This window comes from Tursiops truncatus, chromosome 14 (assembly GCF_011762595.2).
Source record: "Tursiops truncatus isolate mTurTru1 chromosome 14, mTurTru1.mat.Y, whole genome shotgun sequence".
Classification (NCBI taxonomy): Eukaryota; Metazoa; Chordata; class Mammalia; order Artiodactyla; family Delphinidae; genus Tursiops; species Tursiops truncatus.
Genome location: NC_047047.1, coordinates 30,245,871 through 30,272,986, shown reverse-complemented (window position 1 = coordinate 30,272,986; position 27,116 = coordinate 30,245,871). Strand labels below are relative to the sequence as shown.

The following is a 27,116-nucleotide window of genomic DNA, read 5'->3' as shown; positions in this document are numbered from 1 at the left end:
GCTTTTAAAAAATGTTTAATGTTATGGCATTTTGCACGTCTTTACATGAATGCGTTACATAGTGATGTGCTGGTAAGCTGCCTCTCTGAAAAAATAATCACTTATTTGTAGCATTTTTTTATATTTTCATGATACAAATTCTCCCAGCATGGCTAATTTCAGGCTACTAACGTGACACCGCTGAATGTGGAGTTGGGAAGAAATGCATACCATCGGCTCCTGTGAGCCAGCACAAGCCAGATCCAGCACACCACTGGACAATATATCATCCTGTTTTTTTGTTATTGAACTATTTCATATTGTGGTATTGATTTTCATTTCCTTGAAAACTAAGGAGACTGAACACCTGTTTGTGTGTTTATTGGCCATATGTTTCTTCTTCTGTGAAATGTCTGTTCAGGTTTTTTTCCTATTTTAATATTGTATTTTCTTACTGATTTGTCGGCATTCTTTATATATTCTTGATTCTTTGTCATAAGTGTGTGTTGCATTTATCTTTCAGTTTGTAGTGTTTTTTTTACTTTTCTGAAGGTGTCTTTTGATGAATAGAGGTTCTTATATTAAAATTTAGTGCTCTTTTTGTCTTGTTTAAACAAATTTTGGGAATTATTTTATGTAGTGAGATTTACTAGCTAATTATTTTTCCTTCAAGCTCATGAACCAAAAATGTGTAAATGACCATATCAATAAAATCTAACTTGATTTGCTTGAAGAACAAAATGCTAAACTTCTATCTTAAATTACACTTTAGAGCTACATTATGGCATTTAAAGAGGAATTTGAGAAATTATAAAGGAAAAAAGTAGAGGAGAAAATTTAACTTAAAAAACAGAGATGAAAGCTGAAAAAGATACGGACCGTGGAGAAGCTAAAAAGGCAAAGGGGGTCTTCCCTGGTGGTGTAGTGGGTAAGACTCCATGCTCCCAGTGCAGGGGGGGCCTGGGTTAGATCCCTGGTCGGGGAACTAGATCCCGCATGCATGCCACAGTGAAGATCCCACATGCCGCAACTAAGACCCAGCAAAGCCAAAATAAATAAATAAATATTTGTGGGTGTGGGGAGCAAAGGGACTCAATGGAAACAATAGATGTTAGGTAAATGTTGACATAAATTTATTCTCATTTGAGCTCCAGTTGGATTAACTGCAGCAGTCCATCAAGAGAGAAATTATTCTGTAGCCTAAGTGCAGAAACTAGAATAAGAAGCTGTGGTCCCCTTCTGGTTTTCCCACTCCAGGCTCTCCATCCCAGCCTCAGTAGTGTAAAAGTATACATTTTAAGATAACTTTTCAGGGAAACATTTATTGCATAAGGCAAAATGTATGTCTGATGCCCTTGTTTTTCAGTGAGGACTTTATAAGTTGTTTATCAGTGAGGACTTTATAGGTTTATTTCATACAGTTTTTAAATTATAAAAGTGATGAATACTCAGGAAATAAGACCAAAAAAATCACTCATGGTCCCCTCACCCACTATATTTTAGTATATTTCTCTTAGGTTTTCTTAATTATTTGACTTTGCAGATATATATGGGTCAGGACCATCAGAACAATAGAAATTTTTCTGCACAATTATATGTAGGGATTGCTTCTTTTATTTACTATCCTTAATAGCAGCAAGGCTGAGTATACTGCCATGGGTATACCTTGTAATAGAGAACAGGCTAGGGATTATGTACAAGTCTCTGCTTGATAGCAGTAACTCCAGATCTTTCCTTCCCACTCATGAAAGCATATTAGAATGCAACTGAGAGTATTTTTAGAAATAACCTTAAATTATCCCTATAAGAAAAAATTGATAAACTTGAATTATTTTAACAATAAATACTACCCTTGTGTTGCAAATCCATGGCTACCATGTCTTTGTATCTTATTTTGTATTTTAATAGAGAATTAATATATTAACTAGTGTTCATCACATGTAACTAAAGCATAAATTAGAAAGATCCCAAGAAATGTTCCATGTCCTGTGTATCTTGTGAAGACCCTTGAGTGAGGCATCTGGGCTCTAGAGTTCCACTGAAGTGGTGGGATTCTGGAAAGATACCTGAACCCTAACCACCATTCTCAAACCTTCTTTTCCCACCTTGCTGCACTGTAAGCTCCAAATTCCAGAAAGGTGTCAATTGAGTTCCCAGCCCAAGGGTCTAATTAGGACCAAAGTTAATTTCCTGGGGCTTTTTTCTAAATCTCCCCAAGTTTTTTATCCACACACCCAAAGTTTATAAAATCCTTGAAAACTTTGAAACTAGCTTATTTGTATTCTAGTAGACGTGTGTGTGTGTGTGTGTGTGTGTGTGTGTATGTGTATGTGTGTGTGTCCCTGCCCATAAAAACATGTATGAATAAATAGATTGATTTGAAAAGAATGGCTATTTAATTTAATCTGTTTTTTTGTTTTCTTTTACAGATTTTGAAGGTATGACCTTCCTTGAAACTGAGCAAGGAAAACCATTTATGTCAGTATTCAGACATTTAAGGTTACAGTATATTATCAGTGATTTGGCCTCCGCGAGAATTATTGAACAAGACTCTCTAGTACCTTCAGGTAAGAACATGATGAAATTATGATTTTAAGTAATATCTTTCTGATTATAATAGTAATATCATAGAAAAAATAATGAGGAAAATAGAAATTATCCTTAATTCCAATAAGGTATACATTTTTATACCAAAGCAGAATCATACCATATAGATAATTTTCTGTGTTCACATTATATATTGTATTTTCCCATATCATTAAATACTCTTCAGAACATTTAAATGGCTATATAGTATTCTATAATGTGTGTGTTCTTTAATTTGCTTAACCAGCACACTATTTTGGACTAGACTTTCAAAAGACTTTTGAAAAAAAAATAATTAAATAAAATAAAAAAGACTTTTGAAGTACTATTTAGAGGTCAACTGCTTTTTCTATTAATACTCCTTAAATTTGTTATTTTCTGTTTTTTTTCTTATCCTAATTAAGACTTTATGTCAAAGTAAATGTAATATCTTTGCCAATTAAAATTTTGAAACAATTACTGGTTTAGTTTTTTAAGTTAAGTATCTAGTGCTTGTGTAGGATTAAGTTTAGTACTATATTTGCATTTAAGAAACAGAAAATAGAATTTGTTTGAAGATTGACTTGTAAATTTGTATAGATTTGTCTGAAAGTTGTAAGTTTTTTGACACCTCGGTTTTTAATATAGCTGTGTGTTTATAGATTTAAATTGTTAACTGAAATCTGTAATTTATTTACAAAAGTATTGAATGGAAAACAAACCCAGAGTTAACATTTCTGGTAGTTTTAAAATAATGCATTTTTTATAAAATCACTCTAGGCAGGTTTATAGACAGTGGTTTTTTTGGTTAATTTTGTATAAATCATTTGTATTACGTTTGTGTGGGTCGTGGGTCTGGGGGTTTTTTGTTGTTTGTTTGTTTTTTAAGCCACACTTTCTCTTGAAGCTTATGTTCCCTTACAGTATAGCAGTTCTGTAATAGTTTTAGTTTGTGTATACACCAGACCCTAGCAATGGTGTAATATTAGATGCCAAGGCCTATTACATACTCCCACTCTAATCATACTTGCTTTTAAGGCTCTCTAGAAATGAATTTTGAAAGAGGTTAAAAGATAAAGTCTGTTGTAAAGTAGTTTAATTTAGGCGTTTCTGTGACGCAAGTGGATAAGCTTTGTATTTTTGGAATGCAAATGGGTACAAGTATTTCTAGTCTGAAATATTTTATTTATTACAAAATTAAAAAGAATTTGTATCCTAAATTTCTGACCAGATTTCAGCCATTTTTTTTCCTGACCTAAAATTACAATAAAGGGCATTATTTTTTCCTTTTAGAATATAAATGGACAAATAGTTTTTCCTATATATCCAAATAAAAGTTATCATTTCAAAAGCAGAGTGTAAATTAAAATTATATCCCATGCTGTTTGCGAGAGGGCAGAAAGTGGCCACATAGCTCACATTTTTAAGGTACATTGGTAAATGCTGTCAATAGCAATGTATCCTAGGTTTGAAATAAATGAAAATAATTTCAATTACTTAGCTAAAATTGACTGCTCATTTTTCAGAAATAGTGCCAAACACGTGTTAACATTATTCAAAGTCATGCATTCAGTAATCTGGGGAATTTTAATGCATACATTTTGATCATCTTTAGGTCAGAATTAAATTCAAATAGAAATTAAAATAGAAAAAATTAAATTTAAATTAAAATTTTAATAGAAATATGTTTAATTCCAAATTAAATCAGGATTTTGTATAGAAGCATTGTATTTTAGGATTTAACTGTGTCAAGCACAGTTGAATTCCATTATATCATGGAATTAGATTTACCTTAGGTCAGATCATTATGTGTGTTTCATTCCATGCTTTCATTGTCATACTTCCCTTCCCTTTGATACCTCTGACCTCTCTTGTTGCCATTCCTCCCTAACCTTTCTCTTATGTCTTCTCATGTCTTCCATCTCTTCTCTCCATTTATTTAGCTCTCCCAGAAGAGACTATTTTCCCTCTGTAGAGGACATTCTGTCTCTTAAGACACCCTGCTAATAAAGGGTTAGGAGGCCAGATAGTAATGGGCCAGCCCCCTCAGTGCCCTTTCCAAATCATTGTTGCATATGATCCAGCTCACCCTCTATTCTTTCTCTTCTGATCCCTAGGCATTCTTCCACATTCATTTAAGACTTGGGCACTTAATTTCTGTCTGCCTCTCTACACCTGTTCAGTAACATAATGTGTCCATATTAGCATTCCATTTAGTACCCTAGCCTCCTAGTAATTTGACCTCAACTCCTGTAACATTTATCTTTGCTGATCGTTAAGCACTTGCCACCTATGAACCTTGTTGTAACCCAGAATTTCTCAGCATGAGAAATCCAGTAGTTTGCAAGCTGTAACCTTCTAGCATGTTCATAGCCTCATTCCTTTTACACTGTTGTTTGCTTTCCAATCCGTTTTTTTAAAATAAATAAATTTATTTATTTATTTTTTTTTGGCTGAGTTGGGTCTTTGTTGCTGTGTGCGGGCTTTCTCTAGTTGCTGTAAGCGGGGGATACTCTTCGTTGCAGTGCTTGGGCTTCTCATTGCTGTGGCTTCTCTTGTAGAGCACAGGCTCTAGGCGCGTGGTCTTCAGTAGTTGTGTTGCGCAGGCTCTAGAGTGCAGGCTCAGTAGTTGTGGCGCACGGGCTTAGTTGCTCCGCTGCATGTGGGATCTTCCCAGACCAGGGCTCAAAGCCGTGTCCCCTGCGTTGGCAGGCGGATTCTTAACCACTGCGCTACCAGGGAAGCCCTCCAATCCGTTTTAAGCCCCCCATTTTCTGCCAGTCTTTCAAACCTCCTGCCTTTTCTTCCTTTCAGGCCTGGATTTCATGTTAGATCATCTGGACCACTCTCTTTCACAGTTGCTTTCAACTCTTTGTCCTTCTACTTTACAAAATTCTAAAACTACATTAAACCTTCTTTGTTTCTATACCCTCTACTCTGTGCTGAGTGCTGCTCCAGAGCATTCTGTAACTTTTGTATTGGTGCCACTGCAAACTCATATTTCAGTGCTAAGCCTGGACCTTGGGACTCCTTATATACTACTTTTACTTGGTCATTCCTCATTTTCATTTGCTTCAGCAATTATATATCAAACCTCTGCCACTCTGTTCAAGCTTCCTCTCCAATAACCTTGCTGTCAGTATGGAGTATGGGAACTCTCCTTCTATTATTTTATATAAATTCTCCTTTAAATTTTTATATAAATTTTATATAAAATTTTGCAAGGTTATCAGGCAAAAATTTGTTTAGATTCCTGGGTTTCTTCACCTGTCCTTCCTGTCTTGTCCCAGAGGTTGAGGTGCTCCCTCCCTGTTCAAGCCAACCTTCTACTGTGTTCATAATCCTATCACTTCCTGTTTATTATGGAACTTTGCACTGTCATTTAATAATCTGTATCTTCAACCCCCTCCTGTTCTCCCTCAGCTTATAAGTGTGGTCAAATCTCTTATTAAAAAACAAAACAAATCCCTCCCTCCCCCCCCCGCCCCCGGTCTTGACCCTGAGTCCGCTTCATGGTAACTGCTCTTGTCCTTATAATCACTTTCTTCAGAGTTGCTGTCTCTATCTCCTTACCTTTCAGTCATTCCTCAGCCCATTTCAGTCTGTCTTTGGCCCCGCTATTTCACTGAAACTTTCTAGCGAAAGTTAGGTTTGTCCTGTTTGTAAAATCTAGTGGCCTCATGTTAGTCTTACTTTAACTTCTCTAGCATTTTATATCATGGTTTGTTAGTTTTTTTCTTGAAATTCTTACAGTACTACCTTAGTTTAGAAATACTGTACTCTCCTGATTCTTTTCCGGTCTCTTTGACCATTCCTTCTCTTTTTCTTTTGTAAGCTTCTCTTACTCTGCCCACCTCTTAACTTCCTGAGGGCGCCCTTAGCGCATCATTGATATTTTCATTCTATATAGTGTCCCAGAGTGATTTCCTTCATTCATATGACTCACTGAAAGATTCTAGTTCTGACCTCTCCTCTGAGTTTCATACTTGAATATCCAACTGTTACTAGCCATGTGTAAATTGCTTCAGTTCATCTATTCAAAACAGTACTTATGGGCCTGCCTGGTAACGTAGTGGTTAAGAAGCCGCCTGCCAATGCAGGAGACACGGGATCGAGCCCTGGTCCGGGAAAACCCTGCATGCCGCGGAGCAACTAAGCCTGTGCACCACAACTACTGAGCCTAAGCTCTAGAGCCCATGTGCCACAACTACTGAAGCCTGCGTGCCTAGAGCCCCTGCTTCGCAGCAAGAGAAGCCACCGCAATGAGAAGCCCACACACTGCAACGAAGAGTAGCCCCCGCTCGCTGCAACTAGAGAAAGCCCGCTCGCAGCAACAAAGACCCAACACAGCCAAAAATAAATAATAAATAAATAAGTAAATACATAAATTATTTTTTTAAAAAAACAAAACGTACTTATATCTTTCCCCTCCAGCTCTAGTCCCTGGTTTTTTCTTCCCATGTTCGCTTATCAGTCATCAACATTAAAAACCCACCCAGCGGGCTTCCCTGGTGGCGCAGTGGTTGAGAGTCCGCCTGCCGATACAGGGGACACGGGTTCATGCCCCGGTCCGGGAAGATCCCACATGCCGCGGAGCGGCTGGGCCCGTGAGCCATGGCCGCTGAGCCTGCGCGTCCGGAGCCTGTGCTCCGCAACGGCAGAGGCCACAACAGTGAGAGGCCCGCGTACGGGGGGAAAAAAAAACAAAAAAAAACCAAACACCCAGCCTCACAGAAAATGGCAGAATCCTGCAAGTCATCCTGTCCTCCTCAAACTGTCTTCCTCCACATCCATTCACTATGTCCTATAGATTTTTTCCCTAGATAATTCTCAAACTCACCTCCTTTTTTTGCCTGCTACCACTTCCTTGTTAAGACATCGTCATCTCTTGCTAGATTACTGTAGTACAGAATATATCTGTGTCCTGGTTGGACTGTATGTTTTTCATCTTTTTCTCTCAGGTACATAGTACAGTGCTTGACAGGTAGTAGGCACTCAGTTTGTGTGAACTAAAATCATTTTCTGAAACATACTAACTTACATACGGCCTAATACAGTATTTACTCTATCAGATAAGTTTAGGTTCTAGCTCCTAACCTAAGAACCTTAAAGCGGAGGAGGAAAAGTAAACAAATATGTGTAGATTCTTCAGTGTCCCAGGTAATATGCCAGATTATACATTTAACACCTATCATGTAACGTAATCTTTGAAATTATCAAGGTAGTTCCCATTTTATAGATGAAGTATTACTATCCTGTCATACAGCTAGTGAGAAGCAGAGCTCAAATGCAACCCCAAGTCTTTCCTGTTCTAAAGCCCATATTGCTTTTGGCTCCATCTTACTTAGAAGAAGTCCGCTATGTTTAATCTCTTTAAGTTTGCATATCCAGTTGCAGAAACTTAAGCAAACTTAACTTTGAATTCAAACTTAACTTTGAATCACCATTCTTTTGAGTATGTTTAATTTTTTGGCTTTTGATAACAAAGTAATGCAATAGATTTATTCCCTTACTTTGCATTGTGGGCAAGAAAATAGGTATTCTTGTAACTTTTTATATCAGGAATTACTGTTGTGGGAATAATGGGGAAACAATGCTTAATATTTTCGTAAATTCAATAGAGATGATAATTGTTAAAGCAGTATGAATTTTATGAAAATAAGTTGCTTAAAATGAAAATGTATATAAATTCATGTAATTAGTTTTATTGAGAAATACTGTACTCAGTAGAGTAAATTTGTCATCTTTTGGAACTAGATTTTTAGGTTATTATACATGAAGATCTTTGAGATGAACTTCTCCATAATTTTATACTAATATACCTATAGATGCTCTGTACAAAATATTCTTTTATCCAGATAGGAATTTTTTATTATGTAGACTTCCTTCACCTTCATGATCTAATTCTGACTTAACGTGTTTCATATAACATTCAACCTGTAGGCTGTTTTTTGCTATATGCTTTACTGGTTGTGAGTAGATTTTTGTATGTGTATATACCTGAATATACACTGTTTCTTTGATTTAAACAATAAAACTAGGCAAATTCAGGGTGTATCTTATCTTTCTGTTTGTGTTTTAAAGTTTTGTAAATCTAAGACATTTAGATTTTCAAATAGTATACTTTTGGAGACCCCCTTCCCCATATCCTTTGTATAAGACAAGAGGAATGATCTAAATAAATTCATTCTGACTTATCTCATTTATTCTATTAGAAAAGTACTGTGTTTACATTCAAAACTGCTGTCGATTAGATCTGCAGCTGCTGATTTATAGCACTGTCAAATGCCACTTTGATGTGCCCGTTTTGAGTTTTTGTTTTGTATTTTGGTCTGATAAAGTTTAAAAGTGCTTAAATTTGTTTTCACTGAGTGGAAGTTTCTTCAAGGCACTTTTTCAGAATCTTTCCACTGAACACTAACTCTGCCAAAAAGGATTCTGGGAAACTCTGCCTAGCGTATCTGCGTTTTGGGAGATACGTCTGCATATAATCGTATTAAAAACTCTGTATAAGGCAAATTGTTTCACTTATTTTTATCCCATGTTTTTCAATCTCATTTTATCAGAGATTTCCCCCTGTGTATCAACTGTCAACACTGCATTTGAACTAGTGGTTCTAGTGACATATTTTGGGGCTGCTGCTACTGGATGAACTACCTGTGACCAAAAAGATATCTAGTTTGACTTTTTACTCTTTTAGATTAAGGCAAGAAAGGAGGGACAAAAATGTGTACCCACATTTTTAACTTGTTAAAAATGCTTTCAGGGAATTCCCTGGCAGTCCAACGGTTAGGATTCGGCGCTTTCACTACCGAGGCCTGGGTTCAATCTCTGGTCAGGAAACTAAGATCCCGCAAGCCAGGTGGCGCAGCCAAAAAACAAAATGCTTTTAGTTTTAAAGGAGTTTATTCAAACTACAGGCATAACCTGTAGTGAGTTGAGAAATCATTTTAATGGGAAGGGATCAGCTTTTTTTTTTTAATAAAATACAGTAAAACAGAATTTTAAAATCCAAATACCTTGCAAATAAGATGAACAATATGTGTGTAGGTATACAGAGTCACATAAATTTTGCTGTTAGTCTTTACCTACTGAAAATGAATTGTTTGTGGCCTAGATATTCAGCAGTTATTCCTTATAATAGCAACAATATTATTTTAGGGAAAGAAGCACTCATAAGTGTATTTATAGAGAATTTTAAGGAAGGACACCAATAAATCAGTGCAAGTCATCTGGATACCTTTTATTAGGTAGAGAATTATGAAGTGAAAACCCAGATTTTAATTGCACTAGGGTTTTTCCCCTGCCTTTCGGTAGAGGTAGAGAAATCATTTAACTTAAAAATTAGAAAAACTACCCTTTTAGTTGGGAATAAATAAGAGCAAAAAATAAATATGGTGCTAAGCCAGTTCTGCTTATATTTTTAATAAATCCATGTTTTATGTAAAATAATTAAAATTTCAGCTTCCACAGTCTCATTTTGTGGAAAAATTATATGCTTATTATTAAAGGGAAGAATATCTATAATTATTATATTCCATTTGCAATAATTTAAATTATAATAGTTATCTAAATCGTGTCAAAATTATTTCTTGAGTTGCATAATTCATCTAATAATTTAGAGATGGTATATTTCTCATTAATTGTTTTTAGATAATTTAATTTAGGAACAATCCATTATTCAGTTTTCTATTAAAGCTTTTGTTAAAACTGAAAATATTACTTTTGGTATGTTTCTTACAAATGAAAAATAGTATCAGCTATGAAAAGGAAATTATTAAATACAAGAATATACTTTTAACTAAAGTTTTAAATGTATGTGATCTAAGTAGAGTCTATCCTAAAGCAAAGGAAGATAACATTTACCACTTTAAAAATCATTAAGCTGTATCGTTATAGCATGTTTATAAAATACAAATTACCAGCTTTACTTATTGCTGTTTTAAACTTGAATTTTAAAATGGTAAAAATTTTATCAGCTTCTTAAAATTTTTAAATCCTTTATGTTTTTACATATTTCTTATTATCCTTATATGTATTTTTACATTTTAGAATGGCTATCTTCTGTGTATAAACAGCAGTGGTTTGCTATGCTCCGGGCAGAACAAGACAGTGAGGTGGGGTAAGTATGGTACATCACAGCATTGTTCATTAAAAAAGAAAAAATTTTTTTTTTTTACTGAAATATAGTTAATTTACAATATTGTGTTAGTTTCAGGTATACAGCTAAGAGATTCAGTTGTATAATATATATTTTTCAGATTATTTTCAATTATAGGTTACTATAAGATACTGAATATAGTTCCCTTTGCTATACAGTAAATCCTTGTTGCTTATCTATTTTCTGTATAGTAGTTTGTATCTGTTAATCTCATACTCCTAATTTATCCTGCCACCCCTCCCTTTCCCCTTTGGTAACCATAAGTTTGTTTTGTCTGTGAGTTCTTCTGTTTTTTATATAGATTCATTTGTATTATTTTTTTAGATTCCACATATAAGTGATATCTTATAATTGTCTTTCTCTCTTTGACTTATTTCACTTAGTATGATATTCTCTAGGTCCATCCATGTTGCTGCAAATGGTAATATTTCATTCTTTTTTATGACTGAGTAATACATATTCCATTGTATATAAATATACCACATCTTCCTAAGTCAATCATCTGTTGATGGGCCCTTGGGCTGCTTCGATGTCTTGGCTCTTGTAAATAGTGCTGCTATGAACATTGTGGTGCGTGTATCTTTTTGAATTAGAGTTTTCATCTTTTTAGGATATATGCCAAGGAGTGGAATTGCTAGGTATGGTAGCTCTAATTTTAGTTTTTTAAGGAATCTCCACACTGTTTTCCATAGGAGCCGCACCAATTTACATTCCCACCAACAGTGTAGGAGGGTTCCCTTTTCCCCACACCCTCTCCAGATTTATTATTTGTAGACTTTCTGATGATACCCATTTTGACTGGTGTGAGGTGACATCTCATTGTAGTTTTGATTTGCATTTCTCTAATAATTATTGATGTTGAGCATCTTTCCATGTGCCTGTTGGCCATCTGTATGTCATCTTTGGAGAAATGTCTATTTAGGTCTTCTGCCCATTTTTTGATTGGGTGGTTTGTTTTTTTGAGTTGTATGAGCTCTTTATATATTTTGGATATTAACCCCTTGTAGGTCACATCATTTGCAAATATTTTCTCCCATTCCCTAGGTTGTCTTTTCATTTTGTTTATGGTTTCCTTTGCTGTGCAAAAGCTTTTAAGTTTGATTAGGTCAGGTCCCATTTGTTCATTTTTGCTTATATTTCTTTTGCCTTGGGAGACTAATCTAAGAAAATATTGCTGCAGTTTATATCTGAGAATGTTTTGCCGATGTTCTTTTCTAGGAGTTTTATGGTGTCATGTCTTATACTTAGGTATTTAAAGTATTTTGAAGTTTTTTTGTATATAGTGTGAGGGAGTGTTCATATTGATTTGCATGTAGCTGTCCAGCTTTCCCACCACCGCTTGTTGAAGAGACTGTCTTTTCTCCATTGTATTAATATATTATTGCCTCCATTGTTGTCGATTAATTGACCACAGGTATATGGATTTTGCTATGAATTTTTAAATGTATTCATTATGTTGAAAAACCAGTAACAGTATTAAAGTCAAGAGCTGTTAGAGAAAAAGATCATGTAATCAGCTTTTATTCTTATATTTCTATAACTATCAATATTATAAATATTTATCTTTTTGGTCAATTAGTATAACAATGTTTGTATTGTCACTTGCTATATATTAGTAAAATTGAATAATTGATATACTTTGTTTCACTTAGTGTTATGATATTCTTTTAAGCTATTGAAATATTACCTGGAATAATACTTTCATAAAGCATGATCTTCATATATATGTATAGGTAAAGCCAATTTTCTCATTTGTGGCAGTATTGTCAAATTCTCACTAATATAATAGGGGTTGTTTTGTTTTTTTAAGTTCTTTTTTTAAAAATATTTATTTATTTATTTATTTGACTGCACCAGATCTTAGTTGCGGCACGTGGGATCTTTAGGTGCAGCACACGGGATCTTTTAGTTGCAGCACGTGGGATCTTTTAGTTGCGGCATGCGGGCTCTAGTTCCCTGACCAGGGATGAACCCAGTCCCCCTGCATTGGGAGCGTGGAGTCTTAGACACTGGACCACCAGGGAAGTCCCCTGTAATAGTTTTTTTGAAGACTTGAGCATAAGGTGAATTAACCCATCTGGTTACACAGGTGCCTTCATCAAAAGCATATGACCCCTCTAGAAAATATTTATGTACTGTCTTCATTTTAAGAGAAAGCATATTATCTGTTCTTTTCTTTCAATGTGTAGTGCTGTGCAGTTCAGTGAAGTACTTCCACATTTATTGTTTGATCTTTATACTAGCTCCTTGGTATAGGCAGCGTGAAGAGACAGTCCACCTGTGAGTACATAAAAAGGTTTTACATTTAAATTTTTTTCTGCCCTGATCTCTTTTAATTTATTTTTATACACTAAAGAACTTCCTAAAATAATAGCCTAGTTGTGTTTATAGCTAAACAGTGAGTGTGTGAAAGGGTTCTATAAACTTAAGATAATGATTGCAAGATTATTATCCAGGGTTCTTAGTTTCTACTTTACTTGTAACTTATATCCCATCTTTTCCCAAATATATTCATAGCATACTTATCTTGCACAAATACAGTAAGATTGTTGAAATAGGAGACCCCTCCAAAAAATGAGAGTTAATTATTTACTGGAATTCAGATTTGAAGCATTTTGTAATGTATGAAATGTTTTATAAACCATCCTACCTACTTCTTTTGTATATTCAGTTTTTAAGTGTTGGATGTTCTCTATTATTCAAGATTTTTCTCATCTGTATCCTTTTTGAGTTTAATATAGAGTCTCACCGAAGAGACTGAGTTAGAATAAGTGGCTTTCTTGCATTCTTATTATGTATGTGACTGTATTGCCCCTAATGAAGCACTCTCTTCCACACATACTGAGTATCTGCTCGCTACTGTAGGGCTGCTAAAGTGAGAAAGACAGTGTACTCCATTGACTCTAGGTTATAATCTAGTAAAGTCTCCCTCCAGGGTTCTCCTCTTCCAAACGCTTTTCCACATTGCCAACAGGATTAGCCTCCTAAGTAGAAATATGATTTCACTTCCCTGCTTAAATAAGACCAGGGACATTAGATGATAGTTAGGGATTATTGCTTTATGTGTGATATATATTTACAGATTAAAGGATATGATGTCTGGAGGGTCAGCCTCAATAATAAACAGTTGGGAGGGATGTGGGGAGAAATGGGAGTAAAACTAAAACAGGATTATTGAACCTATATGGTGAGAAAATTTGGCTCATTGTACTATTTACTTTTTTTTTAAGCAAAGCTTTTATTTATTTATTATTTTTTAAATTTATTTATTTTTGGCTGCGTTGGATCTTCATTGCCGTGCATGGGCTTTCTCTAGTTGCGGCGAGTGGGGGCTGCTCTTCCTTGCGGTGCACAGGGTTCTCACTGCGGTAGCTTCTCTTGTTGCGGAGCACAAGCTTTAGGTGTGTGGGCTTCAGTAGTTGCGGCGCATAGGCTCAGTGGTTGTGGCTCACGGGCTCTAGAGTGCAGGCTCAGTAGTTACGGTGCACGGGATTAGTTGCTCCACAGCTTGTGGGATCTTCCTGGACCAGGGTTTGAACCCGTGTCCCCTGCATTGGCAGGTGGATTCTTAAACACTGTGCCACCAGGGAAGTCCCTATTTACTTTTATATGTTTGAAAGTTTTCGTAAGAAAAAATTTTAAAGTAACAGAACAAATACATGGGAACTCTCTCTTACCTACAGGAAAATTTGAAACTCCTGTGAACGTAGCCTGTGGGGCCCTTCAACAGTCTGTCCCAAATGCCTTTCGCTTTATCTCCTCTCATGCTCATTTTAGGCTCCAGCTGCACTAAGTTCTTCATACATTTAGTACCCTTTCATGCTCCGGTCCTTTTTTGCTAGTCCTTCTACCTGGAATGCCCTTCCTCTGCATAGAGTTCACCCCTGACGTCTACCCCAACAAACTCCCTCTCAGGCACAAATAATACTTCCTCTGTTATTATCCCCACTCTTAATCCCAGGCAATAAATCTGTGCCTTCTTCATGCTGTTAACATCAGTTCTCTCCACGTTATTATCTTATTGCTTATGTCTAGTTCCCTGCTAGACTGAGCTCTTGGATGTCAAGGATATGTTTTATTAGTTTTATTTCCATTTCATTATTTTTTATGTATTGTATTTGTTTCAATATATTTATTAGATAATGATGATGAAGATGGCCCCGGTATCTAGGTACTTAATAAATGCTGTATATGAATGAATGTATTTTATCATTTGGAATTCTAAGCTAATAATAATGTCATTTTATTATTACATCTTGAAATAACAGTGTTTCTCTTAGTTGATTAAGGTTTTTAAAGTAAGAGGGCCAAGTAAAGATTAACTGATAAAATTCTACAGCTGTTTTCTATTAAATACTGAGTTTGTATAGTTGTACTACTTTAAAAAATGGCTTGTGTGCGAAACAATAATATCAAATGGTAGGTGATACCAAGTCACGTCTTAAATAATAGATTTTAATTTAATTTTACTTAGTAGTTAGACTTTTAAGTGTTTTATTTTCTCGGTAAGCAGAATTTCTCATAGATTATTTCCCCCTCTTCTCTGGTTTCACTGGGCCCTAGTAAAAGTATTCTAGAAGTCAAGGCAATAAATGAAACACTAAAGATTTAAATTTTTTTTTATTTAGCAGAGGTAATGGGCTAGATTTAATCATTGCATTTTGATTTTTATCTGTACTACAAAATTTTATTTTTAAATCTAGTAGAAAGTTTTTCTCTTGTTGTAACTCACAGTTATTTTTCAAATATTAGTTGCTGATTTTCTGTGAGATTTCATGTTTTGTATATATTTCTAGGCCTCAAGAAATCAATAAAGAAGAGCTAGAGGGAAATAGCATGAGGTGTGGTAGAAAGCTTGCCAAAGATGGTGAAGTAAGTATGGGTTGTGACTCTTAATAGTCTTATACAAATTGTTGTACTATTAGTGCAAAATATACTTTCAATAACAATCGTGATACATATTATACCTCAGAAGAGCTTTTTTGTGGATTAGTTTCTGTAGCATGATCTCCTGGGCAAGGAGTTACATACTCAGTGGTGATTGATTATTCAGCCTTCCCTGAGACTGTTGAACTTTCTGGGTCTAGATATGAGATATGAGAAGATCCCTCAGCAAACCAGAAATAAAGATAAATAAGACGTTAAATGGGAGCTGTTACATAGTCTTAAAAGTAATTCTATTTTACAGTTACCCTAGATCAAAGACATTCAAACGCTTTGATTGCTACCCACATTAAAAATTATGTATGTCATTAACACCCAGTACAAATGCATATAAGTGAAACAAAAGTATTACAAAACAGTGCTTACAGCTACTTTGTCCTATAGATGTATTTCTACTTAATTTTTTTTAAAAAGCTGATTGTGACTCATTAAATTGATTTTACAGCCACTAACGAGACATGAACTACATTTTTTTAAAAACTCTACCCTAATTGTAATTTTCATCTTTGAAAACAGTTCAGCCTAATTTAGATAACCATTTGGTTATTTTTCTCCCAGATTTTCCCTAATTTTAACTTTAATTTTGAAAGTTTCATTATTTTATGTTTGCATTCATAATTTCAGAGTATGAAAGAGGAATAGCATCTTATTTATTCCTTAGTCCTCCTTATTGTCGCTTCCAGACCTTGTTCCACCCTCATCGTCATTGAATCACAGCTCCTTTGAAGTGCATACTTCTGCACCACTCACTACTCTGACTGTGGCCATCATTCGCTCGGCTTGCTGGCTTTCTTTCTCCCTACTCTTCTTATCAGTCTTGGTGATTTTAGCATCTGTTCCCTGACCTTCCTTCCCTCCGTGATCTTGTGCTCTACCCTACCTCAGGAACCAATGTCTTATAAGCATATCCTCAATTTTTGTATCACTAATTCATGTACCCTCTTCAAAATTTCCATTTTAAGCATACCACTTGCAGACTCCACCTCGTGTTATCTTTCTAGCACTCTCCCTCTAGTACCTGGACTCCCAACAACTTTTTAACCCCACTAGAATGTACAATACATTGTTCTTACTATCTTTTCCCCATTACCCTCTCACCACATCCCTACTTCTTTCTTTACTTGACTTATATTTTATGTTCCATCTTAAAATTGGTCCCTGGCTGGGGTGGGATGAATTGGGAGATTGGGATTGACATATATACACTATTGACACTATGTATAAAATAGATAACTAATGAGAACCTACTGTATAGCTCAGGGAACTCTACTGAATGCTCTGTGCTGACCTAAATGGGAGGGAAATCCAAAAAAGAGGGGATATATGTATATATGTATAGCTGACTCACTTTGCTGTGCAGTAGAAACCAACACAACACTGTAAAGCAACTATACTCCAATAAAAATTAACTTTAAAAAGTTATTGACCAGGGCTTCCCTGATGCCACAGTGGTTAAGAATCCACCTACCAATGCAGGGGACATGGGTTCGAGCCCTGGTCTGGGAAGATCCCACACACCACAGTGCAACTAAGCCCGTGCACCACAACTACTGAGCCTGTGCTCTAGAGCCTGCGAACCACAACTACAGAGCCTGCACATGCCACAACTACTGAAGCCCGTGCACCTAGAGCCCGTGCTCCGCAACAAGAGAAGCCACCGCAGTGAGAAGCCCGCGCACTGCAGCGAAGAGTAGTCCCTGCTTGCCACAACTAGAGAAAGCTGGTGCGCAGCAGCGAAGACCCATTGCAGCCATAAAATAAATAAATAAATACATAAATTTATTTTTAAAAAGTTATTGAGCAAAATTAAGGCTGGGAACTTTTGTAGGTAACAATTAATTAAAAACAATATACAAGGTGAAAAAAAAATTGGTCCCTGGCTTATACTCTTAACTTCCTTTTTCCCTTTTTCACTCAGTCAAATTCACCAGGCTAAACCCCAGTTCTTGTTAAATCCCACCTTTCCATGCATTCCATGCCTGCTTCCATCCAAAGAATGTGACTAAAGAAAAACACCATACAAACCCCAGCAGGTTTCACTTGAATGTTGTAACTGTAAACTTCAAGCAGGTTTTTAGTGCTAAATGGTGATCCTCCTACATTTCCCTAGTGAATTTATCCTCCTACTCCTGGAGTAACTCATACCTTCTCAAAAGGGCAATGCTACCACCCTTATTCTTTCCATTGGCCTTGCTTCTTTCTTTATTCAGAAAATAAAAGCAGTAGGAAGAGAATCTGTGCATCCTCCTACCAACAATACTACCAGTCTCCTTGCATCTGCAGCCGTGTGCTGTGCTTTTCCTTTTACTAGAATGGATGAACTGTCTGCTTCTATCCTAGTCCACCTCCTCTTATAATGGACCCCATCCCTTCTCACTTGTTCAAAAAGTTTGCTCCTACAGTCATCACCTCACTCTCCTGCATCATCAGTTTTTCTCTTCTGTATCATTCTCATTTAGCATATTAACATGCTACAGCATCCCCCATCTTAAACCATTCCCTGACTCACATTCCCCTCTAGCTTCCACTCCATTTCTCTGCACCCTTTTTAAGCAAAATTCATTGAAAAAAGTTGCCTGTATCCACTCCAATTCATTTACTCCAGTAAAGTCAAGTGAAACGCTGTGCCATTGTCACCAGTGATTCCTACATTACCAAGTCGAGTAGTTTTTAGTCTTCCGAAAGTTCTTGGCAACAAGTGAGTTCTTCACTCACTCCACGGAGATTTTCTCCATTTGACTTCCAGGACAGCATACTGTGCTGGTTTTCCTCCTGCTTCGTTGGCTGCTCCCTCTAAGTCTTTGCTAGATCCTTCTCTTTCTCAACAAATGTTGGTGTGACTGGAGGCTCAGTACTTGGACTTCTTCCATATCTGTACTCTCTATGCTGACTCCTAAGTGATCTCTTATAGTCCCATGACTTTACACCATTCCTAACTCCTGTATCCAGCTACTCACTTGACATCTTTCTTAGAATTCTAATAGCCTCTCAAATATAATGGTTCCAGCTGAACTCTTTGATTTTCATTCCCAAACTCCTCCTTCCCAAGTATTCTCCAGCCCATAGATAACCCCTCTGTTCATCCACTGCATAAGCTCCACACTTCAGGTTCTTCTTTCTTTTGTTCCATATCTGTTGTCCATAAGAAGTTCCTTTGAATATATATCTTCCAAATATATATATATATATATATATATATATATAATTTTTTTTTTTTTTTTTTTTTTGGCTGCATTGAGTCTTCGTTGCCATGCATGGGCTTTCTCTAGTTGTGGCGAGCGGGGGCTGCTCTTCCTTGCGGGGCACGGGATTCTCATTGCAGTAGCTTCTCTTGTTGCGGAGCACAGGCTATAGGTGCATGGGCTTCAGTAGTCGTGGTGCACGGGCTCAGTAGTTGTGGCACATGGGCTCTAGAGCACAGGCTCAGTAATTATGGCGCTCGGGCTTAGTTGCTCTGCAGCATGTGGGATCTTCCCAGACCAGGGATCAAACCCATGTCCCCTGCATTGGCAGGTGGATTCTTAACCACTGTGCCACCAGGGAAGTCCCCCAAATATATTCTTACCACATCTACCACTACGACCCAAGTCCAAGCCACCATTATCTCTTGCCTGGACTGTTGTAGCTTCATAACTGCTCTCCCTGTTTTTACTCTTGTTCTTATACATTCTGTTTTCCACACAGCAGCCAAAATCATCTTTTTAAAATGCAAGTTAGATCATGTTACATCCTTCCCTAAAGTTTTCCGTTAGCCTCTTACCACAATTAGAAGAAATCCAAACTCTTTCCTACTGTGGACTCTAGGCCATATGTTTTCTGGCCCCTGACTGACTCTCTGAACTAATCTCCAGCCTCCGTCCCCCTCAGTTATTGCCCTAGCCACGTAGCCTTTTTGCTGTTCCTCAGATATGCCAAGCATGTTTTTACCTCCAGAACTTTGTACTTGTTTTCTTTGTCTAAGTCACTTTTCCCCAGATAGCTACCCCATCCACTCCTTAGTTGACTCAGGACCCTAGTCTCATAGCACCTCCTTAGAGAGATGTTCCCTGACCACCTGCCTGAACCAACAGGCTCCCCAGCTGCCAGCCCACCTCCCCTACCCTGTCACTCTCTCCTGGCATTCTATTCTGTCCTCTTCCATCCCATTTCATGTTTGTTGTTCATCTCCTCCTCCACACAAACACACACGTATTAAAATATACATTTACTAGGGCAGAAACTTCTTTACTGCCATTTCTTTAATGGCTAGAGCAGTACCTGGCACAAAATATGTGCTCAATAAATATCAGTGAACTCTTGATTTAATGTTGTAATTCAGAGGGTCAACCAAACACTTGAAGTCCTAACTTTACTTCATTATACAATGCCACTTTACTTAATAGTCTCTCATTAACTATTAGGTGATAGAATAAACAAACTTGTGAACCTCATGATGGTATTTAAAATAACTCAGTTGTGTATCTGTTGGTTAGTTACTTAAGGTATTTTAGGGTATTTTTAAAATTTATTTAAACTAAAAAAAACAGTTCACCCATTTCTCCCACTCCCCACCCCTCGCCTCTGGCACCCACCAAGCTGTTCTCTGTATCAGTAAGCTTAGGGTTTGTTTTTTTTTAGTACATATTTTTTTTTAGATTTTACATATAAGAGAGATCACACAAGGTATCACTTAAGGTATTTCAGAGTATTTTTAAAGCAGGAAAAATTTTAGCGGATTCTTACTACCTCTATCTAGACTCCTAGTCCCCTAAACTATACCTACTTAGAGTTGGTATAGCTTATAACTATCAACTAAGCCATATTAGTTATGATAAACTAATTAGTTTAACATATTAGTTATGATAAAATGTGGAGAGTTGATGAAACAGATCATGAAGAGACAATATTAGGAAAGTACCTGAAGGAATAATGATCATAGAGGCTGCTTTTGCTGGCTTTGATATATACTATGTCTATGTGGTAAACCTTGTATATATATCACAGATATATTGTGTGTGCTAAGCCTTAAGGCACTGACAAAAAGTAGGGACCCATAAGACAGAAATACTTGAAATGAATTAGAAAAAGAAAAGACAGTTTGAACTTTTTATTTTTGACTTGCTAATATGATAAACTGAAGTAAATCTTTCTCCTTTGTATTTTAGTACTGCTGGCGGTGGACAGGTTTTAACTTCGGCTTTGACCTGCTTGTAACTTACACCAATCGATACATCATTTTCAAACGCAATACACTGAATCAGCCATGTAGTGGATCTGTCAGTTTACAACCTCGAAGGAGCATAGCATTTAGGTAGGATGAGATTTTCCCACCCCACTCTTCCTCACTCTAAAAGAACTATAAGAAATGAAATAAAACCATAATTTACACCAACAATAGTAGAACTTTGGTAAGATACAATATATATGAAACTGCAAGGAAATGATAAAGCTCCATTCCTACAAAATGTATTAATAATCAAAATTATAAGACCCAGATCTAGTATGTCAGGAAGAAAGAATGGGCTGGAATATGAATGGTGTAGGATTGATACTGGGCTTGAAGCTGTTGCCTTGCTGCTATTCCTAGAAAATAAAAGGTCTAAACTGGAAATACAACAAGGTATTCTTAGAGGAAAACATGTCTGGTATTTTCCTTAACTTTCTATAGGATTTCAGATGTCCAACTTTGCCTAATAGTTGAGCTGGCAATATTTTTCTGGAGAGGATGCTGACAAAATGGAAAATAGCTTAATGAACGGATTATTTAAAAGTCATATTTACCTTATACCATACACAAAAATTAACTCAAAATGGATCAAAGACCTAAACATAAGAGCTAAAACCATAAAAGAAGTCTTGGAAGAAAACAGGGGAAAAGTTTTATGACATTGAATTTGACAATGATTTCTTCAGTATGATACCAAAGCACAGGCAGCAACAACCACAAAAAAAGTTGAACTTCATCAAAATTAAATTGTGTGTCAAAGGACACTTAACAAAGTGAAAAAACAACCCATGGAGTGGGAAAAAATATTTGCTAACTGTATATCTGATAAGACTATATAGAGAACTCCTAACATTCCCCAACAAAAAAACAACCTGATTCAAAAATGGGCAAAGGACTTAAATAAACATTTCTCCAAAGAAAATATACAAATGACCAATAAGCACATGAAAAGATGTTCAACATTACTAATCATAAGGGAAATGCAAATCAAAACCACAGTGAGATACCACCTCACACCCGTTAGGATGGCTAATATCAAAAACAAAACAAAAGTGTTGGTGCAGATGAGGAGGAATTAGACCCTTGTACATTGCTAGTAGGAATGTAAAATGGTGCTTAGTTTGTGGAAAATGGTGTGGCAGCTCCTCAAAAAATTAAATAGAATTACCAAAATGATCTAGGAATTCCTCTTCTGGTTATTTACCCAAGAGAATTGAAAGCAAGGACTCAAACATATTTGTACACATAGCAACATTATTCACAACAGTTAAAAGGTGGAAGCAACCCAGGTATTGACAGATGAACGGAAAAACAAAATGTGATGTATACCTACAATGGAATACTATTCAGCCTTAAAATGGGAGGAAATTCTGACATGTGCTATAACATGTCAGCTTGAAACTTGAAGACATTACACTAAGTGAAATAAGCCAGTTACAAAAGAACAAAAATACTGTATGATTCCACTTACATGAGGTACATACAGTAGACAAGTTTATAGAGACAGAAAGTAGGATGGTGATTGTCGGGGGCTGAGGTAAGGGGAAATGGGGAATTCATGTTTACTGGGTACGGAGTATCAGCTGGGGAAGAAGAACAGGTTCTAGAGATGAATGGAGGTGATGACTACAGAACAGTGTGAAATGTGTTGAATGCCAAGAACTATACATTTAAAAATGGTTAAAATGGTAAATTTTATGTATATTTTATCACAATAAAAAAGGCATACTTGGGGACTTCCCTGGTGGCGCAGTGGCTAAGACTCCATGCTCCCAATGCAAGGGACCTGGGTTCGATCCCTGGTCAGGGAACTAGATCCCACATGCATGCTGCAACTGAGAGTTCTCATGCCACAACTAAGGAGCCCATGTGCTGCAACTAAGACCTGCTGTAACCTAATTAATTAATTTTTAAAGGCATACTTATAAATTATTTTTATATCTCAGATATGTATAATAGCACAAGCTTGTAAATCTAAATGGAATCAGTTTATAGTTTGAAAAGACTTTAAATTCTTAACAAATAAAAGACTTAAAGATTTTAAAAAATTAAAAGAATATGGAAGAAAAAAGTAATTATTAAAGTAAGGTAGGGCTTATTTAAATTGATACGTGCTTTAAAAAATCATTAGTTTTTGTGTGTGTGTGTGTTTTTAATTCTAGATTACGTTTGGCTTCTTTTGATAGTAGTGGAAAACTAATATGTAGTAGAACAACTGGCTATCAAATACTTACACTTGAAAAGGACCAGGTATGTTTGATTACTTTTCTGTTAATTTTTTCATTATAGTATTTGCCTTTAGACTCCTCTTTTGAAAATTCTTAAGTAGATTTAATGTTTGATTTAAAGATTGGTTTGAGAATTTTTTGAAGGTAAGTATGGAAGTACCATGTTCACTTTTGCATAATTTACTCCATTCTACCAGAAGTGTAACTAAGACCAAAAACAATAATAATAAAAAGAAAACAGGGCTTCCCTGGTGGCGCAGTGGTTGAGGGTCCGCCTGCCGATGCAGGGGACACGGGTTTGTGCCCCGGTCCGGGAGGATCCCACATGCCGCGGAGCAGCTGGGCCCGTGAGCCATGGCCACTGAGCCTGCGCGTCCAGAGCCTGTGCTCCGCAAGGGGAGAAGCCACAACAGTGAGAGCCCCGCATACCAAAAAAAAAAAAAAAAAGAAAACCAATTTGATTTGAGGGGCAGAGCTGACAATAAGGAAATAATTATTCATCCTGAACATGATCTTCACAAAGTTATGAATCTTAATTGTTTTCTCCATGTGTTCATTTATTTATACAGTAATAACATATCTTAAAGACAATCCAGTATATCTCCATAGCTCCTAGATATTAAGTGAACATTATCCTCTAGCACAGTAGGTTTCTAAAATGACAGATGTCTGTAATGTTCCCAAAATTATCTCTAAAGCCATTTGTTTTTTCATAAATCACATGCATGTAGAAGTTTCAAAATGTCATGATGAAAAAGTAAACCAGTTTCAAAAAGTAAAACGAGAGCTGTTAAAAATCAAGGCTGTTTATTTCTAGTAAAGCTAACCACCATTCCAAAGGACATACTGTTTTAATAAAGGGTTTGGAGCCTATGGTTCACATAAATTATTAGAAGTTAGCAGTTTTCCTCAGACTGAAGAGACTCTCATAAAACATCAAAATTTAGCACTGCAAGGAACCTTGAAGTGATAGTTCTGACCTCACCTACCCTGTATGAGAACTCCTTTAACAGCATTCTTACAGAGGCTCCTCAACCATTGTTGGAACTCTTAGTGAGAGGGAGCTCTGTCGTGTGGTAGGTGTAAGTGAGAGGGTAGATACATAAGAAGATTCAAATCTGCCTCCATTGGAATTCTCTGTTGGTCCCTCTCACCCTCTTGAGCTGCATGGACAATATCTATGTTTACCTTCAACTTGGAACTTCATTAAAAAACATTGTCGGGGCTTCCCTGGTGGTGCAGTGGTTGAGAGTCCGCCTGCCGATGCAGGGGACACGGGTTCGTGCCCCGGTCTGGGAAGATCCCACATGCCGTGGAGCGGCTGGGCCCGTGAGCCATGGCCACTGAGCCTGCGTGTCCAGAACCTGTGCTCCACAGTGGGAGAGGCCACAACAGTGAGAGGCCCGCATACTGGAAAAAAAAAAAAAGAATTGTCATGGCTCAAAGCAGCCAGAGACTTAATTAAAAAGCACCAGGCCAAGATAGTAGTTGTATTCCTAGTGTTCCTTGATTTGTTCATTCAGCAAACATTTGTGTCCCTACTACTTCATGCTAGGTTCTATGCTAGGAGTGGAGGAAATAAAGAGGAGCTTATATAGCTAAGTAGAAGGAGAGGGATGGGCTCAAAGAGTGTGTAACGTTGAGGGAGACATCTCTAACCTTTACTGTGGGGTTGGGGACAGGTGTGGTTATTGGGGGAGGGGCAGAGACACAGTTCAGGGAAAACCTCTTCTGGACAAGTTGAAAAGTGAATGGATACCTGAACCAAGCCTCAGATGATGAGTAAGATAGAGGCAAGGGGGCTTCCCTAGTGGCGCAGTGGTTGAGAATCCACCTGCCAATGCAGGGGACACGGGTTCAAGCCCTGGTCCAGGAAGATCCCACATGCCATGGAGCAACTAAGCCCACGTGCCACAACTACTGAAGCCCGTGCGCCTAGACCCTGTGCTCCGCAACAAGACAAGCCACCTCAATGAGAAGCCCGTGCACCTCAACGAAGATTAGCTCCCACTCACTGCAACTAGAGAAAGCCCGCGCGCAGCAACGAAGACCCAACACAGCCAAAATTAAATAAATAAATAAATTTAAAAAGATAGAGGCAAGGCAGCACATGGGTCATTCAAGGAATGGAGAGGTTTGGAAGAGGAAGGGTTCAGTAGGTGTAGAGCCAGGGCATGATGGGCTATGGATGGAGTTTGGACTTTTTCCTGAGCTCTGTTAGAGAGCTATGGAAGGATTTTAGTTGGGGGGTTGCATATGTGTTTTATGTAGCTTATAGACATTTGTTATAGAAAAATAGAAAATAAAAATAAGCAGAAAAAAAATCATACATAGTCCACTGAGAGATGACACCGCTGATATTTTTTTCATCGCCTATATCTTTTTTCCAAAATTTTATCTTACTGTTAACTATGTTGTAGCCTGCTCTTTTTCCACTTTGTTGTATATAGATAGCTTTTCTTGTCAATAAATATATATCCACAACATCATTTTTATTACTGCATAAGAGTTATTTTAGATATACCATAATTTAAATAATGCTTTTTTGGATAAAGTTGATTTTTTTTCACTATTATAAAAAATGTACATGTACCTTTATATGTTTTTCTGATTTTTTAGAAGATGAATTCCACAAAGTGGAGTTCTTGTCAAATAAATGGTGTATATATTTTCTTTTTTTTCTTTTTTTTTTTTTTTTTGCGGTACGCGGGCCTCTAACTGTTGTGGCCTCTCCCGTTGCGGAGCCCAGGCTTAGCGGCCATGGCTCACGGGCCCAGCCGCTCCGTGGCATGTGGGATCTTCCCGGACCGGGGCACGAACCTGTGTCCCGTGCATCGGCAGGCGGACTCTCAACCACTGCGCCACCAGGGAAGCCCGGTGTATATATTTTCTAATGGCCAAATTGCCCTCCAAAACTACTGTCAACTTACACTCCCTCCAGTAGTACAGGAGAGCATACGCAACAAAATGTATCATTCTTTCTAGTCCTTCTCCCAATATAATAAGTGGAAACAAATCATTTATTTTAGTTTTCATTTGTTTGGTTTCTGATATTTTTTTTTACTTATTGAACATATTGTGTAAATTGACAGTTTATGTTTTTTTTTAATTAAGGTGTTTGTTTTCTTGTTAATTTTAACACCTTTTATATATTAAGAATAATAACTTTGTGATATGCTATACTTTTTCCATTTTTGTAATTTATCTTTCACCCTTCATGAAACAGTCTATCAATCTCTTCCTTTAATGAGTTCTTCTTTCGATGTGCTATTTAGGCCTTCTAACTGGGATTATATAGTCATCTGGGTTTTTTTCCTATTCCTTTTATTTTTTCATTGGAGTATTTTGATACATCTAAAGTGTATCAGATGTGTCAATGTGTTTGAAATGCCATTTTTATCATATACTGTAAGGCCTTATATACTTGGTTTCATTTCTGAGATTTCTGTTTTACTGATTTTATTGTGGAGACAATAATGCTTTGTTTTAATTAGACTCAATTTAAAAAGAATTTTATTACCAGTAATGCAAATTCACCTTCACCCTTCTCTTTTCAAAAATCCCTGGGTTCTTTGTGCATGATTATTCTTCTGTATGGGGTATAGAATCATTTTGTCCAGTTTCCTCTCAAAAAATCCTATGAGGGTTTTGCTATATACTGTTAAATATAAAGTAATTTGTGAGAAATTGATATCTTCCCTTCTGGAATATGGTATTTTCTACATTTAATCAGGTCTTCCCTTACATCTCTAAAATTTAGTTTTCCCCCGTATTTATTCTTATATGTTTCCTGGAAGTATAATGCTAGGTATTTTATATTTTAATTACTAACATGAAATGAATCCTTTATAAATAGTTTTTGATGACTATAGGAAAGCTAGTGATTTTTATATATTTATTTTAAAACTATCCCTCTTACAGGACTATGCTAACTTTAATCCTTGCACTATAGAAGGATCTCTCAGAAATGTGTAAGAAGGACTAGAAACATGATAGTGGCAGAAGACAATTTAGAAGCTATTGCTATAATCCA

General features: G+C 36.6%; 1 protein-coding gene across 4 annotated transcripts in view; it reads left to right on the top strand.

The window, feature by feature from the left end:
* Nucleotides 1-27,116, top strand: part of GMCL1 (germ cell-less 1, spermatogenesis associated) — a 48,056-nt gene that overhangs the window by 17,074 nt on the left and 3,866 nt on the right. For 2 of the 4 annotated variants that reach the window (XM_019943001.3, XM_019943000.3), the window contains 5 exons: nucleotides 2,409-2,546; nucleotides 10,597-10,666; nucleotides 15,502-15,577; nucleotides 20,794-20,939; nucleotides 23,018-23,105. In XM_019943001.3, coding sequence (XP_019798560.1) covers nucleotides 2,409-2,546; nucleotides 10,597-10,666; nucleotides 15,502-15,577; nucleotides 20,794-20,939; nucleotides 23,018-23,105 — 518 coding nt within the window. The remainder of the gene's footprint in view (nucleotides 1-2,408; nucleotides 2,547-10,596; nucleotides 10,667-15,501; nucleotides 15,578-20,793; nucleotides 20,940-23,017; nucleotides 23,106-27,116) is intronic. The other 2 variants (XM_019943002.3, XM_073791280.1) reach the window with 2 other exon arrangements.